General features: G+C 37.2%; 1 protein-coding gene and 1 non-coding gene across 4 annotated transcripts in view; both read left to right on the top strand.

Annotated features, from left to right (window-relative positions):
- MRTFB (myocardin related transcription factor B) overlaps positions 1-11,680 on the top strand; it is a 70,427-nt gene extending 58,747 nt beyond the window's left edge. For all 3 annotated transcript variants that reach the window (XM_030459667.1, XM_030459668.1, XM_008490340.2), the window contains 5 exons: positions 714-869; positions 3,764-3,922; positions 4,218-4,355; positions 5,202-5,262; positions 6,243-11,680. In XM_030459667.1, coding sequence (XP_030315527.1) covers positions 714-869; positions 3,764-3,922; positions 4,218-4,355; positions 5,202-5,262; positions 6,243-6,781 — 1,053 coding nt within the window. In that variant the 3' untranslated portion in view covers positions 6,782-11,680. The remainder of the gene's footprint in view (positions 1-713; positions 870-3,763; positions 3,923-4,217; positions 4,356-5,201; positions 5,263-6,242) is intronic.
- Positions 11,681-16,661: 4,981 nt separating this feature from the next.
- Positions 16,662-16,733, top strand: TRNAT-CGU. Its single transcript has one exon. It is a non-coding gene; the product is annotated as a tRNA-Thr (tRNA).
- The last annotated feature ends 820 nt before the right edge of the window (positions 16,734-17,553 follow it).

Genomic DNA, 17,553 nt, shown 5'->3' with positions numbered 1-17,553 from the left:
TCCCCTGCCACCTGCATGGTTATTGTGCCAGCACAGTAGTTTTTCAGCTCTAGCATGTACCTGGCTGTTGTAGCATGTTGTGGACCTAGGCTCTGGTGTTACCATGTGCATCATCCCATTTAGAGATACTTACTAGGGCTGTGAAATTCTAATGGGGATGAGCCTCACAGTCTGCAATGCAAGAGCTATTCCCAGTAGCTATCCACCCAGGCAGATATTTGTCTCAGTGTCCTGAAGTCTTGCTAGATCCTGTTACTGTATCAACAAGTAACAGATTTTCAGAACTACAGACTAAAATTGTTTTTCCTCAGGTTCTGTAACCTTTCAGTGGCCATTAAAAAGCTACTGCAATCTTCTTAAAAACAACCTTTTTTCTTGCATCATCAGTTTTGGCTTTCTGGTTACTGAAATCCAGTTCTCCTAGTCCTTTCTTACTGGTTATGCTCTCTGTATCTCTTATTATTTTCATTGCTCTCCACTGAACCCTCTCCAGTTTATCTTTCTTAAAATCTGTTTTCAAAATAAATACCACATTTTAGGTGAGAACTCACCTGTACTAGAGTGAACATTTTGTATCCTATACACAGTTCATATTCATCCTTCCCAGAAGACAATCTGGGAAGGCATTCTGCATAATCTAAGCAATAGATTTTTACATGATGTAATATACTGTGAGATACAAATAATGCAAGTATTTTATCTTCATCCTTTAGGCTCAGTCACAAGCTGGAATACAGACCCTATCACAAATACCTGCTCCTATTTCTTCTTCTGGCTTGGTCCAGACAGCACCTCAGATGCATACTCCACAATCAAAACACAACACCATCATGCAGCATGCACTTGGTCAGACCCAACAAATCAGAAAGGTTTGTGGCTAGCAATAAGCATTAAGATAAACAGTTGTGTAAACTAATTCTGCATAGTGCTTTCAGAATCTTTTACATCTCATCTGCGTTATGTATAAATGGTCAAGTCACCTAACATCTCTGTATAGTGTTTTTCTGTGTGATACAATGGGCTTGTAACTCTTCTTTCCAAAAGTTTAGTCCATGCAGGAATTATTTTTCAGTTGCAAATAAAAATGTAAGGCTAAGACATTTTAACTTAATGGACATTTTAACTTAACTCTTAACGGCACCACTCTTAACTATGTTCTTCCTTGTGCTTGACACAAGTAGTATACCAGGTATTCCAGTTAGTTTTTCTTATTTTCCACTGACTAAAAATAGAAAATTCCTGTAGGCCTTTAAGAGAAGGCTTTTACCCATGGCTTCAGAGATTTGTTCTTTTATAGGAGTTACTTCTGGTTTTCCTACTTTACTTGTTTTAATTTTTATTTACAAAGAAAGCTGTGGACTCAAGATACTGAGGACAGCAACTGCAGTGAGTCAAACCTCTGCAATACAGCTCTTCCTGTGGAAAGTAGGGAATGATTCAGAGATCCTCATCTTCCTCTCTATCCAAAAATAATCAGCTCTGAAATTTTCCTTTCCAAAACACGTGTTCAATCAGTATTATATGCACAGCTATGAGTGCCAATCAAGTTATGTTCAGATGGTAACTGATAACAACCATCAGTACCAGTCCTCACAAAAGGAAAGACTTTCTCCTCCTCTCAGCCCCTTCTAGGCTGACATCTATTCCTAGGAAATCTGAGATTGGTTTTGGATCTCTACTGCTTCTAGCAGTGTTGTTGACTCTATCACTTAAGAGAACAACAGTTTTCAGCCTGCCCTAAGCAAAAATAATTCAGAAAATACTCAAATTCCAGGTTGGAGAGGGTAATTTTTACAGTATGTTGTGTAGCTGTCATAAAATATCTCAGCCTTCAAAGTTTATATTTCAGTTTACAAAAGTGCATCATAAACCCCATGTTCTGGTATATTTTGGGGCTTCTACCTGTACAGTGTCCTCTGATCTGGTAAGACTCTTGTTCCAGATAAGAATTCATCTTAGAAGACACATGATTATGCTCTGCCATTTATTAGTTGGCTAATAAAGCGGAACACAACTAAATGTTCATTACTCTTCATATTGCTTATTCAGTTGGCTTTATGTCATGGACATAGAGGTTATCCTGCAGTAAGTCAAATCTGATATATATCCCAGAAGCAAATTTTATCCAGGTTCTCTGGGATTTGGTGAGGGACTAACCTTACCTTTATAATTTGGCAGGTCCCATTTAGACACACCCATCCTGAGTCATGTACTTGTGCCAAAACTATACAGCAGTTTGCTTCCCTTGCTGTCTAGAAGTTTCTTGAAATGATGGTGGGAGATAACCAACAATATTGTATTCTGGTCTTTTCAGATCAGTTGTCATGGAGACCACATAGTTCCCAGCAGACTTCAGTCTGTGTTTGGCTGTCCTGGAGCTGAACAGCCTGCGTATCCTAGCTGGTTCTCTCACACAACTACTGCCATCTTTTACATAGAAAACCAGGCAGCATAATCACAGTGGTTTTTACATCAGAATATAAAACACTGATGTGATCAGGACAGAGATCAGGGCAGTCTTCCTGCAGTCAGCATTAGATCTGCCTGCCTGGTATTTGCATTTCATGAAGCTTGGATACTGTAAAAGTATCGCAGATTGAGCTAATGAACTGTGAATGAGTAATGCTACCTATTAATTTAACACTTTTTTGTGAATATGGGCTTCCTAATAGTGATTGCCTCCATAAATAGCTGTTTTCCAGAACGAGTTTCCCTTGAATCTTGATTTTCACAAGTTGCTCAGATTTTTATGCAAACCAGCTGATTATTCCATTTCTTTTCTCCTACAGACTTAAGGTGTCTCTTCCGGTTCTAGCTACCACATGATCCTTGTTGTTCAATTCATTCAGTAATAAGAAAGCATCTCCACAGCCATTCACCTTAGTGGTATAGAGCTAGAAAGTACAACTGTTTTGACACAGATGATCCAGGTGGCTAAGCCCACTCACAGCAGACTTAATTTGTTATTTGCCTGTACTCCAAAAAGCTTATCCTAGCTTTATCTCCATTTCCAATCTAACATTTGTCACACCTTTGTCACAAAGGTATCTGTGTGTGATACTGAATTTAAGAAAACAGTTTTATGCACTCAAACAATCATAACTCCTGTTCCTTCCCTTTTTAACTTAAAAAATATGAGAAGTAGGATACTGCTGGGAATCATTTACAATGAGTGTATAGGCTATCACTTGAAGAAATAAAAAAATTTAAATACCAGTTACAAAATTTAATGTTGATAGCCAGGTTCACCAGTTACATCTTCTACCTCTCCCTCACCACTCAGATATTTGTAGTTAAAAGAAATTAAAATTATATGGCACGAACCAAACCTTTCTGTCTTACAACAGGCAGCGTACAAGTGTGGATACATGCACTAGTTTTTATCAGGCCAGAAGTAAGTTTATTTTATTGACTGTCCACTAGATGGGGATATCATGCCTACTGTATTGAACTATTCCATACTTTTCTGAATTAATATCAAAAAAATTGTTATCATGCTTTCCTCATACTCCCTGGAAAATTGCAGGAAAATAGTTATCAGTGATAAATGAAAGCATCTCACAGCACAAAGCTTTCAAATAGTAATTGTTCTGGATACCCAGATATTTCCACTGGAGGGAAAAAAATGGTACAGACAAAATTCCTGTAATAGAGAATTTAAGCAAGTATTTAAAAAAAAAAGTCTCAAATTTTAATTGTGTCATTAGTTATTATTTATAAATAAAAACCCACAAACTAAGACTGATATATTAATCCTTTACAGGTTTTTCCACCTACCACATCAAACACAGTATTTTCCTATCAAGCTGCACCAGTTACAACACCTTCACAATCTTTTATAAACAAAACAACCAACTCTAACATTCACCCTGTTGGTAATCAGGTTCCCTCTGTGCAGAATGGACCTGCTACTCCTAATAAGGTAAGATTTGCCCAACAATGTTCCACAAAGTTCTGTTTCATATTATTATTCTTAAACAACACATGACTATGTACATACTGCAATTCACTCTAAGAAGACTGTTTTGTACATTTTAATTATGCATACATGTATGGATATGAGAAAATGAAATTATTATTTTATCCCTCATTACAAACACTAATGTTACTTGTATAGATGTAGATTGTTACACTAAAACAGGATAATCTGTAGAACTTGATCCATCTTTAATTCATTAAAATGTATTGTTTAGTCATTACTTTGTTATTTCACACAGCCTGGCTCTCCATCTCAAGCCCAGACTTACATTGTTCAGCAGTCTCTCTTCAACAACACAGTATCCAAGACAAAAGACCCTCCTCGTTATGAAGAGGCCATAAAACAGACCCGCAATATTCAGACATCACAGCGTGAGGTAATTTTTCTTTCTCCTGTTCAGTCTAATAAAAACATTTTTTCTCTTAGCATTACCAAAGCCATTGCTTACCTTTATTTTTTTTTTTGGTGTCAAGATTTTCTAATACATTCTGTTAAAATTTTTATAACCACGTTTAAATACAGAACCCCTGCTTTATGATTATTTTTATTAAAGTAACAGACATGTAAATAAGTCTTACACTATCCAGTTGGTTATATATATAATCAGGATAGTGCTGCTATTGCTACTTAACATTAACTAGTCTTCAGCTAACTTGTTTCAAGGATGTACAATACCCAAACCAGATGAGAAAATACATTAATATTTTTCAAAGTGAGTAAACCATGATACCCATCATGTTGGAGTAAAGTTGCAAACAAAACTTACAAGGATCCCTAACCTTATGCATTTTGGAATTATCCTGAAAGATAAAGCCTTGTAGTGACAGCATTGTGAGCTGATGTTGTGGTGGCAGACACTCAAGCTGTAGCATGGGTACCTAATGCCCATGTATGTAGTAGTAGTATGTAGTATCCTACTACAAAACAGGGTTAGTAATTCTCTTTCTTATGCCAGGTTTTCTGCACTGTCTTCTAGGTTGCCTCCATGAAATCTTTGCCTTGCTTTTCAGATTTTTCCCTGTTCCTTTGTACTGAAACTGACAACATGGAAAACAAGTGTTTCTCCAAATTATTTGTTTTCTAGATTGACATTTTCATAAAGTTGAATTTTAGTCTTGATCATAAGTTAGTACTTAAGTATTACTCAGAGAACCTAGGATCAATCAGCTTTAGGAAAAAAATACTACATGAAAAAGAATAACCCTTTTCTCACACACTGCAGATTTCCAGTGCACACAGTCAGCAGATGGATGATCTTTTTGATATTCTCATCAAGAGTGGAGGTAAGCTAATTGACATCTGTGTGATATAGTGAATTAAGACCTGAAGTTTTAACACTCAGTGCTACAATCAAATGAAAGAATTCTTCTAGTGAAAGGAGGTAGGAGCTATCCAGGCTGGATGAAACTACTTTTTCTGAAAGTTTGCAGTAATTACCTACTAAAGAAAACATCTACCAAAACAGATACATTCAGTCAACTTGCTGTGGAACTTCTCTGCCTGTAAAATAATTCCTTTGCAATAATTCATAAAGCATTTAAAGGATTAAACTAACACTTTAGGTTAGCACGAACGTATTTTATCAAAAGTAGAAAAGTTGAGCTAGTCCATATAATCTATATTAAAAATAGACAAAAAATAGATTAAGGTAAGAGTTTTCAAGGATGTTGTTACTAAAATTTCATTAATGTAATTATGTATCATAACAATAAACAACAAAGACATATTACTGGGAAAAGTATGTATGGACTAGATGGAGACATTAATGAGTAACAACTTTCCATGTCAGTAAAAATGAGAGGGTCAGAAAGGGACTGAAATAAATGAAGTAATAGAAAAAGTAGCTTTGCAGTAAAAGAAGGATGCTTTCAGGCATAATGAGGCTTTGTAAAATAAGAAGCCATTGGGAAATACTCTGGTGCCAGGCAATTCAATTAGCTTGATGTTTTGTACTACTGTCATAAAGGAGCTAAAGATAACATTGAGAAAATTGGTCCTCTTTTTATTCATATATATACTATAATTAGCTGTACTTAAAGCAGAACTCTGGAACTTGTTTTAAAATACTTTGTTGCTCAGAGAGTACCTGACATAATCTGATGTACATTGTGTTTGTAGTATAGGAACAGCAAAATTATTTATTCCATCGAGTTTGCTGTGGATGCATCTCAATAAGTACAAAAAAAGAAGTGGGACTTGTAAGCCTGAGGATACATGTAAGTATCATTTTAGAATACAACTGTTTTGTTTGTTTTTTTTACAGAGATTTCCCTTCCAATAAAGGAGGAACCATCTCCCATTTCTAAAATGAGACCAGTAACAGCCAACATCACTACAATGCCAGTGAATACGGTGATATCCCGCCCACCCCCACAAATCCAAATGGCCCCTCCTCCAGGGTCCTTGGAACCAACAACCAACTTGTCTATAAGTTTGGAAAACCAACTTGAAGCCCTGCTGGATGGAACTTTACCATCAGGTAATGAAATTCCTCAACTGACAAGCAGTAATGAGGACAGAGAGCCATTTTCTTTAATTGAAGACCTCCAGAATGATCTGCTTAATCACTCCAGCATTTTAGATCACTCTCATTCACCCATGGAAACATCTGACCCACAGTTTACCCCTAATAATTCCTGTCTGTCTCTTGACCTTCCTGATACAAATTTGGACAATATGGAGTGGCTCGACATTACAATGCCCAGCTCCTCATCTGGACTCACTCCTCTCAGTTCTACTGCCCCCAGTGTGTTTTCCACTGACTTTCTAGATCCACAAGACCTACAGTTGCACTGGGATTAAGCTGTAGCAAATGAGACCACAGCCTGCAAGTCTCCTTACAGCAGAGATTTGTTGTTATACCATTCTGATTGCAGTTAAGACAGTAATGTTTGGAAGAACAAATGCTTGAATCTAATTCCGTAATGATGTTCAAGTTTACAACAGTGAATTACTTTATGCTCCTATCAGTAATGCAGATCAGGGTCCTATGAAAGCTGTATTTCACAAGTCAAGAAAGGATGCTTGTACTTACTGATGAAAAGTACCCCAAGGTAAATGCATCACAAATATTTAAGAAAGAAGGTATGTCTCTGACTTCATAATGCTTAAATGAGCAACACATCATGGCTAAACTTAGAGGAGAAAAAGTGAGATTTCAACTGTCTGTATTGACACAGTGAGCAAATGTTTGGGGGAGGGGGAGGTATCACTGCACTTCATTGTTCCTGTGGATAGCCTGAGCCAGGTTCAAAATGAATTGGGAGGGCAAAGGCAAGTAGAAGCACTGGCTGGTTCAGTGACATTTCATATATCTAGTCTCTTAATTTGTTCAAGTTGTTTTTATATTTTGGTTTTGTGGTTTTTAAAACTCTTCCCTCATACTTTAATTATGAGGGAAGAATTTAACTACATCCAAAGGGACATTAAATGTAACTTTAAGAACTCCACTGTAGCTATGCCAGGTAATATTGAGAACACTGAATTTTGTAAAGCAATGCTCTGGATTAAATAGCTAGGGTTTATGTGTATATCAGACAGTTATTTGTATACTCTTTTAACTTTGTATAGCTTATTTTTGTGAACAGAGGGGAACAGTGGTCTTCAAACAAGAGATTATTACAATGGAAATCATAAATCTCCTAATTTACTTTGTGTCTAGGGATTTCTGTCAGATCCTTCAATCCAGTATCTCAGCATATTAGAACAATTTAAGGAAGAAGAAAAAGTTTAATTAATGCTGTTGTGCACTATAATCCTGCAAGCATCTCTGCAAGAATCGTCCCAATGCTCTCAATAGAAGATGTTTGTAGGATCAGACCGAGTTGCAGAGGATGGTATTGACAGGACAACCATCATTCCTTAAGAAACACTTTATTGAACAACTTTGTCTACCACTACATAACATCAGGGAAGCTAAACAGAGAAGCTGCTTGGTGAGAATCCTAAATAGCACACACTTATGGAATGTTAAAAAAGGCTGATAAGCAGTATCAGGATGTACACTTTTGTGATAAGAAGGTGTATTTCATACAATGAAACTGATGAAACAAAAATGAAGCTCTTACCTCACAGCACAGCACATGAAAATATTATTTTTTTAAAACTTTTTCTTTTTCAGAGTCTAAGCAGTTGGAAAAATAAACAAAAAAAAATTCAAATAGAAGTGAAATACTTGGTAATTTTACGGTTGTATCTCAGGTAATAGCTGTTAAATGTTGCCATAGATGAAGTAGGCTGATAATCAAGCATAAAATTGGAATGATTTCCTATTAAAGAATTCCCTATTTACTGAACAACAGAAATGTGATGTTTTCTAGTCTGAAAACTGATCTAATTGCAGATTTACTTCCTCACCACTAATTTTCAAAAATAAGTTTTGTACCAACTAATGGAAAAATACCCTGAAGCTTTTGCTTGCTTCTTAGTGTAGTAATAGTATCCAAGTTTCAAAAAAATAAAAAACCCCAGAAAGTAGCTGTTAACTATTTAGCAACCTGTATCACTTTAAAAAAAAATCTAAACAACACAATCATGCTAACATCAGACAAAATAATTTTGTCAGAAAATGTTGTGGAATTAACTGCAAATTTATGTCTCAAGATAAACAATGCAGTCTGATTTACTAATGTTACAGAATTCCTCTGGCTTCAGATAAAACAGTGAATTTTATCACTTATTCAGGGTTTAAACTAGTACCATGTGTTTGCATCATATCAGTTATCAGCACTTTAGTTCATTTATATTTTCAATATTTTTACAGACCAGGATTTACTTTAATCTAAAACTAAGAACAGATAAACAATCTGTGGAGATTTTTGTAAAAAAAGGATGAAGTTGAATGACCTATTTCCTCATTCCTTCTTGCTGTGCCTACAATACTTGAGAACTATATTACATGTGGACTGTCTGCCTTAAATTTTGATGGTATAGGACTCTTTAATAACATTGAAAAAATACATTCAACTTTTTGCATTCCTTTTCATCATATCTTGGGAGCTAATACTCTGAGATACTAAGTGCCCTCAGCTGTTGTGAGAGTAAGAGTTAAGGACTCTTGGTCTGATAGGAACAACTTTGAATGAATTTTAGTGTTCTGCAGTACTGTTAGTTTATTATGTGTGATGCAGCAGACACCATATCACATATGTGTGGTTAGTTACCCCATTTTGACCCTGCCTTCTAATTAAATAAGAGGCAAGTAAATTAATTTTGAGAGGACAAATTAACTTACAGCAACTGTACTGTCATTTTTGATATGCATGTAAATAGAGCTTGAAACTGGCAAAGTCATCTTGCTGCAAAATTATCCATATTGGCTGTGTAGAATGTTAACAAATCCATAGGAATCTATGTGCAGAAAAAAACCCAAACAGTTGAGATGTGTTGTTATCAGTACAGTATAGCTTTCTACTTTAAAAGTCTATTTAAAAAAATAATTGCAAAATTAAGGGATCATTTTAGTTTTTGAAGTACAAATACTCTAGATTAGGGAATGTGTGATTACTTTTTTGTACATTTCAGAATTACGTGTATTAAACCTTATATATAATGGTTTGCTTTAGACTTTGTTCTGAAATGTGGTATCTTTGCCATAGTTATATATGCCTGTCATGGCAGATATAGGTTTTGCTTAAACTTTCGTGTGTGCATGTTTTACATTACAGTTTTTGTAACAAATACAACACATCTTAGAAATTTATTTGTGACTGTGCAGTTTGACTGTACAGAACTCAATATATTTCTCATTAAGAGAACAGTTGCAAAAGGAATGCACTGGCACTAAATTTGCCATTTAATGGCTGCAATGTATCAATGGAACACATCCTATCAGATGTGTTGTTAGTAGGTCCTTCAAAGTAATGAAGAAAATCAGTGTGAAAATCAAAAGTTGGTGCTTACACTTCCAGACACAAAGAGAGCTCAGATATGTTTTACAAGGCTAATGTTAATTAAAAGGAGTCACATCCTGCATTTAATATCAAAAAGGTATTTGTTACCGCACTTTTAGTGCCATTCAGCATTAAAGCATGTACGTTTACAAGCAAAATTTTGTTTAATATTATAATAGTAAAGAAGTCATTGTCATAAATTTAGCAGTTCTCTCTGAGAATAAGATGAATTTACAGCAGTTGTTCTCTGCAGAAATTCAGAGTCTAACCCAGCCATGTGGGCTTGCAGAATCAGACCTTTAAAAAGTTAAGGCCACAGCTGTAAGTAATAATCTCTACTTAATACTGAAATTTCTTTCCAAAGTATTTCTAAATTCACCAACAGGAGTTATATTCAAGGAAGCAGATGATCTAACCAGAAGCTTCCATATTAAACTTTTACGTTATGTAATCTCAAGCATTCAGATGCCTGAAAAGCGTAGGCACTGTAATTGGAAACCAAACACAAGCTGCTGAACTGCTTTCAAGGCAGACAAAATGCAATCACAGAAAACATTTAACTGGAAGGGCATTATGTAATCAAAACACAACAAAGCTCAGCGGTGTAAACTATTATTATTTGGATGGCATCTTCAGTGTATTATAAACTTAAAGCAAATTCTATTAAAACTGGAAAAAACAATTCTTCCATTTATCTCTAGTAAATGTTCTGCTAAAACTATTTATATTGTGCTCTACTGAATTCCCTTCTGATAATTTTTAGGCCATACTACAGATGGGTTTTTATGTGAGATACATGACAAGGAGTTACATATAGGATATATGTATAGCATATGGCCAATGAAGAGCATCCATTAAAACCTAAAGTAATCTCAAATATTCCTATTATACCATTTTTCTAGGAATAAAGTGCAAAAAAGAGACACATTGTTCCGTAGTGTCCAATACTGAACATAAAGACTTTCTAAGTTAAAAGTGCATAAATGTATTTGTAGAAATCTAGCCAAAAAAGCCATTCTAGCTGTGAGAGCAAATTCTCAATAAAATGCAGGGAACGGTTAATAACTATATAATCACACTATTTTTATAAAAAATACAGCTCAGATATTCAGAAGACAACCTAAAATAAAATATAATATAAAATTTAAACAGGAACCAAAGCATTGCCATTTATATTGCCAAAGGAGGCACTTTGTATTTTGAAGCATAGGAAATTAAATCCCCCAAAGTATTATCCATACTTTTTTAAAATTAAGGATGTAGATATTTTCAAAGCTGTTTTTGATGTTTAGCAGTACAGATTCATTTCTGTTGTTTGAGGAATTTGTATTAAGTAATAGCACAGGCTTTTTTCCAGATAGGATTTTTCTTCACAGTACTGCTTGCAGTAGAAATAACGCTAACCCTGGTAGGTGTTTCTCTTCTTTTTTTCATAGTCATAATTATGTCTTAGCATCTCATTTTCTGAAAAGAAGAAGACAGACATCTGTCTCTAGGGCCCTCTTTATTTAAGCACTACTTTGCTAAATGCAAATTATGGCAATCAGGGCGTCATTTTATGTATTGCCTTTCTATAAGAAACCATGATGCCTTTGTATTTGCTGTTTGCACCCCTAAAATCAATTCCATATGTTTGAATGCCATATGTTTTGCACATTGTATTGTATATATGTAATGCATACTGTATTTTTATATGTGTACTACATTTATCAAATATTTTGTACATAGTGGCAATATTGTAGCTACTGAGGGAATGTTTGATATTTCAGCATTTTCGCTAAGTGTCTCAAATAAAAAAGGAAAACTGTGTTCATTTGTCCATGCTTACTACTTAGAAGAGAAAAATACCATTAATAATAATCAATAAAAATTCTGACTCCTGTGAGTCAGGAACGTTTGGCCTCTGTTCAAAGTATCTTTCTCACAAAAAGGAAAAAGAATGAAATCTGCACTTAGACGAACTCCAAAAGAATGATGGTTTGTCTTCAAAATAGGGAGCCAAAATGTGTAAGAATAAGAGATTTCCTTGACTCTCAGAGTTTAGGTTTGTACATTTTGGGTTTTGTTTTTTTAAGCAATACTATTATATATCTAAATTTTTGTGTTTTCTCAAGAAAAGGCAGGGCAAGAACGGAGATTATTCCATACTTTTGGCATTTTAAAAAACCCCAAATCCTAACATATGCACAAGTGTAACTATCTTACATTAACACACAGTAAAATACATGTAATACTCTTCAATATATTTTTAATTAAGTGGCTTCATAGAAGTTAAAATACTAAAAACATAGTCAATTACTTTTTTATATAGTTCATAAGCCATACAATCCTTATTTTTTAATTTACCCAGGTATTTTCATAATGTGCAGTTTCTAGGATTCAACCACACACACCTTATCTATTAACAGAAAACTGTATCTATCTACTGAAAAGCAATCCACTATTAAAAAAAACTTCCAAGAATCCCTATCCTGCCATAGTAGTTTTTAGAAATTAAGAACACTTTGGAAAGAAGTGCTTTTGACAGGCTACCCAGAAAGTAACTGTGTGTTACCTGCACAAACCTAAGAAGCTCTGAGTTTATTAAATGCTGCAGAGATGTATTAGGTAATTTTGGACATCCCCATTCTTCTTCACAAGAGCAAAACACTTTACTTATAAAGTCTCCTGAAGAGGACTGTAGCATTACATAATACATGCACTGACCATGTATGAGTGTGTAAGGGTATTGAAGAGATCACTGAACAAGCACTACTTCAAACACATCCCCATCAAAAAGAAAATTTACTAAAACTCAAGATGCTGCGGAAAGTCTTGGGAAAATGCAGTATGATTCTGACACGTGTTTTTGTGAACCACAGAGTCCAGACTCCAGCAAAATTCTCTGAGGATAATCACTTGGCTTAGTCCACATCTTTTGGTGTTGGCGAGAGGAACAAGCTGCAACACTGAAATCATGTATAAAAGCAATAGCAAGGGACACAGGAGGGTATAGTTCAGCTCTGGCTTACAGTGTCAAGGTGAAAAAAGAAAAAAAGAAAAAGAGTTTCTTCTTCCCTGTGAGATTTTTTACAGGGAAGAAAAAAGAGCAACTCAAAACACAGAATAAACAAGGCACTTCAGAGAGCACCATGTTCCTATTGTGAACCTCTGCTGTCACTGCCATGGCACAGCCTGCTGGAATAGTTTCACTGAGCTGCTCAGAACAGGCCACAGATAGATCTCTTAGAAAGCTGCCTTTGCCAACAAGCAAGCTGCTGAACATTCCCCATAGTTTAGAGTCAAGTGCAACATTTTGTTCACTTATGCAAATTAACTTCTCAGAGACAAGTAAAAAAGAAATTAACATACCATTGCAGGTTACTGGGTGTATTTCACCTCGCAATACAGACTGCTGCTGCTCCTAACAGAGTTATGTTGGCACAGATACAGAAATAATCCCCATTATTTCTGGGCATTTTCATCAGCTGCAAAATACTGCAATCCTTTTTTTATATACTAGTCGAATATAACAAGAAAGCAGAGTTTGTATCACATTCTTCTGAACTGAGACTGTCTCTAAATAAGAACGGATTTCTAAAAACAAACAAAAAAAACCCCACAAGTACAAAGAATAAGGCAACTCTGTGAGAAATTAAGGAATATTTCAGATATACCATAAGGTAAATAATTAGAATATTATTTCTGATACAGACAAGATTAGACCCCCCTTGCATTCATGACTTTCTTGAATTACTGCGTTTTCAAGATTTGCAGATTTTATTCTGCTTAGCTTCCATTATAAAACACCTCTATGCATGCCTTCAAGAGAATGAGCTATGAGATGTTCAATATGTAAAAAGTTTCTTTTCATTACGAAGCTGCTTAATTTAAATATTTACTATTCTACTTCCTTTTGTGGAGGCAGTCCCAATAGTAGATCAACCACCCTTTAAACTCTGTTCTACACTGTGTACATCAGAACTTGGCCAACTACAAAACCCATGAAGTAGTAAGTAGTACCTGTAAAAGTGAACAAGTGAAAACTTCAGAATATTTCCTGTTGATTTCATAAAATACCTTTCTTTATGAATGGTAACCATTCTAAAAGTTTTTAGGCTACATATGCCACAAACTTACCTTCCCACACCAAACACAAACATTGCAAAACAAGTGCAGCACTTTTTGCCTATGTATTTGTGCATTACAGAATTTATAGTTAGAATATGTCAGAGATAAAGCACTTGTTTTGGTTCCAGCTAGCAATCAGGGGGTGATTGCTTCACAAAAATCAAGAAATATAAACACATGACCTTCTCTGCTGAACTGTGTTTATATTAGTATTATGATGGAAACACCAAGACATGAAGGACTGATGAAGCTTGGGATCTTGCTGAATGAGCTTGTTCCACAAGCTGAGCCCTGTTTTTTAATAAAACCTGAATATATTAAACCATGTTCTATAAATGGCCATCATCACAATTGTCTTCACTCTGTACAATATTAAATGCTATACACTCGTGCATATTAGCTGGTTGGGTGTTATGAAAATGTTGCTAAAGTGACATAGTTGCTAGACTGTTTTTATTGGCTCAAGTCAGCCATGTTTCCTTGACAAGAGGTCACACATTTCCACACACTCCCTACTGTATACAAACCCACTGAAACAAAGGAACATCTCAGATGCAACATTCAGAGGGCTTTACTTATCTTTAGGCTTTTATCTGAAAATTTTTAGAGTACCTCTAAGAAACATCTCTCTTCACAGAAAAAATGCATGGAGAGAGGTCTTCAGTCTTCCCTGCAGAACACACTAGCATGCACGGCATTGTTCTTGAGTTCCTCCAAGAAAACTGTTGATCAAAAGTTAAAACAGTGAATAGAAACATTCATAAAGCTAAGACCAAGTCTAAGCTTAAATAATTGATAACTGAGTAGCATTCCAGCTACCCTGTAGCAAGTCTTGATAAGTTCAATTAAGTAGTTCCACAAATTTCTGCATAAATATGACTTTATTCCTGCATCTCCTTGAGAGTTGGGGAGATTTTAGAAGAGCCTAGTTTTGTAAATTAAAAGCATTCATTCCTCCTAACATCCAAGCACTCTCCCTCCAAAAGCAACACCTCCATCTAGTAAGAGTGAGGCTTAGAAAAGGAAGAAAAAAACCTGGTGATTAACTTTTTCCAGGAGAATGTCTAATGTCTTTTCAGCATCAACTCTTAACAGATTTTCCTTTAGGAATTTAGTATGTTTTAAAAAATATTTCATCAGAACACTGCGTAAGTAGAATTCAGCATAAAAAATAAGGGCTTTCACACAGAGTTTAAGCAAGGGTAATCACCTGCATAAAAGACACTTTAAAATGGAAGTATCCAGAAATCAAAAGAAACCACAGGCAATAAAAAACTATTGTTTTGATAAATCAGCTCACCATTAAAAAGGACTTTGTTTAGATAGATAGACAGTAAATATTTTCCAGACAAACTGAAACAGTTAGGCTTAGGGAGTAGGCAATTTTTTTTAAACCTGATCAAGTGTTTCTTCTTAATCTAGTCAGAAGACCTTCATGACTGCAGATTGAACTTGCTATCTCACCATAGGGTTAAGGAGGAACTTAAGCATTAGAAGTTACATTACCATTAAACACTATTTCTGATGCCAGCCAAATACATTTAGTAATAATAGTGTATTTTAAGAGATGTAACTCATTAATTTCACATATAATTCCAACAGTCCCCTCTGCTTCCTCCCATCTCAAAACTACCACTGCAGGTGAAGCTAATTCACATTGCTCTGTCGGAACAGAGGCATGCATGGGGTTATCACAGAGAAGCTGAAAAATGGCACCTTTTGAAGAACTGAAACATGTTCATATAGTCAAGCATGAGTCAGGCATGAGTTTGCCTGATAAGAGTTCAAATCACATTTTAAAAGGATACAGATATATTATTCCTTTGGGACACCTGCATTAAAGCACCACCAAATCAGTAACTGGTGTTAACCTCTACAAATGTATCTCTGTTAACATGCTTTAGTTTCACAAGGAAAGGACCTGGTTTCAGGTCACATTCGTAAATACCTAAAAGACCAATCTAGAAAAATATGCACAGTATCTTCTCTGCATTTCACAACATTAAGTTGTTTGGTTTGTTTGTTTTGGATTTTTTTGGGTTTTTTTTTGTTTTGTTTTTTTTTTTGTTGTTGTTGTTGTTGTTTTTTGTTTGTTTTTTGTGAAACAAATACCTGACAATTAAAGAATTTCATAATTACCATTTAATTTTCCGAACGTTCTGCACTCTTTGTTCTTTCCTCAAGAGGCGGCAAGCCCCGTCAAGCTGGTCTGAAGAAGACTACATTGTTTCCAACACATTTCCTAGTCTAAGAGGGCCATCTTCTGGTAAAGAAAACTCCCGGTGCTGTACGGCTGAGCGTTCAGTCAGTCGCTGCACCACAGAACCACTCCCTGCCCCGGGGAACACCTCCCGCTCGCTGGATGCCGCGCGAGGCCCGGACGCCTTCAGAGGCGCCCCGGGCTCCGTTCTTCGATGGAACCGACGAAGGGAGAAGACCTTGCGGACTCCTTCACAGACGGACGAGGCAGCTCCTCGCCATTACCACGAAGAGCGGGACTTTCCTCAGCCCCTCCGGCACGTCCCTGAGCAGACACCTCCCCAGAGCCGCCTCCCACCGCCCCTCCGCCGCCTGAGGTAGAAACGCCCGCGCGCCCCCGGCAGGTGCAGGCGCACGCGGCGGGGGCGGGCGGGGGGAGTGGCGCCCGCGATACAAAGGCGGCGGGAACGGCCGATAACGCAGGCGCGGTGGCCAAGTGGTAAGGCGTCGGTCTCGTAAACCGAAGATCACGGGTTCGAACCCCGTCCGTGCCTCGCCTGGCCCGCGTTGGCGGGAGGTTTCACCCTTCATTTTTAAAGGAAAGCGGCGGCGCCGCTGCGGAAGCTCCGCGCCTCGTCCCTGCCCGTCACAGAGAGCCAGCGTGACCGCAGCGGCAGCACTGGTGCTCCCCGAGGAGGCGAAACGATTCCGCGTCCTGCAGGGCTGCAGCCCGCACCCGCACAAGGCAGCCGCCGTTCGGGGCTGCACGCCCGGGACCCGGTGCAAGCAGACACGGCGGATCTCAGCCTACAGCGCAAACGAACGTGTGAGGTCTGCACCTGCAGCAGTGGTACCGCCGCCGCTCTCTTCCCAGCCGCCCTGGCTCCTCTGATCTGAACAAAGCAAGCGGTCTGATACCCCCCCCCTCCTCTTGCATTTCACATCATCAAACCGGCACTCTCTACACTGGCTGGCAAAACCTCTCCACCTTCCCAACAACCAACATTTATCTTAAGACCACCTTCCCGGGGACCTAATCCTGTGTTCAAGAGACCCTCGAGCTCACACTGAAGGACCAAAGATAGTTATGGATGCACCAAGGAAAAGATGTCTACGGAACTCAAGGGGAAGCAGGGTTTCTCCTCCCCAGCAGCCTCAAAGCATCTGCTGGCACCCCACTTGCATTCATTCCTGTGAGGAACAAGCGAAGCCCCTGCAAATTCTTGTTTGACAAGATTTTCTCCACAGGCTGCAGCTACCAACATCATCCTTTATGTAATTCCTGGTTCTTTTCATTGGTTTCTCTTCCCTTTAGAATCAGAGAGTCATCCAGGTTGGAAAAGACGTTCAATATCATCAAGTCCAACCAAGTAT

This window comes from Calypte anna, chromosome 14 (assembly GCF_003957555.1).
Source record: "Calypte anna isolate BGI_N300 chromosome 14, bCalAnn1_v1.p, whole genome shotgun sequence".
Taxonomy (NCBI): Eukaryota; Metazoa; Chordata; class Aves; order Apodiformes; family Trochilidae; genus Calypte; species Calypte anna.
The sequence above is the reverse complement of the archived record's forward strand: the minus strand, read 5'-3'. Positions and strand labels throughout refer to the sequence as shown.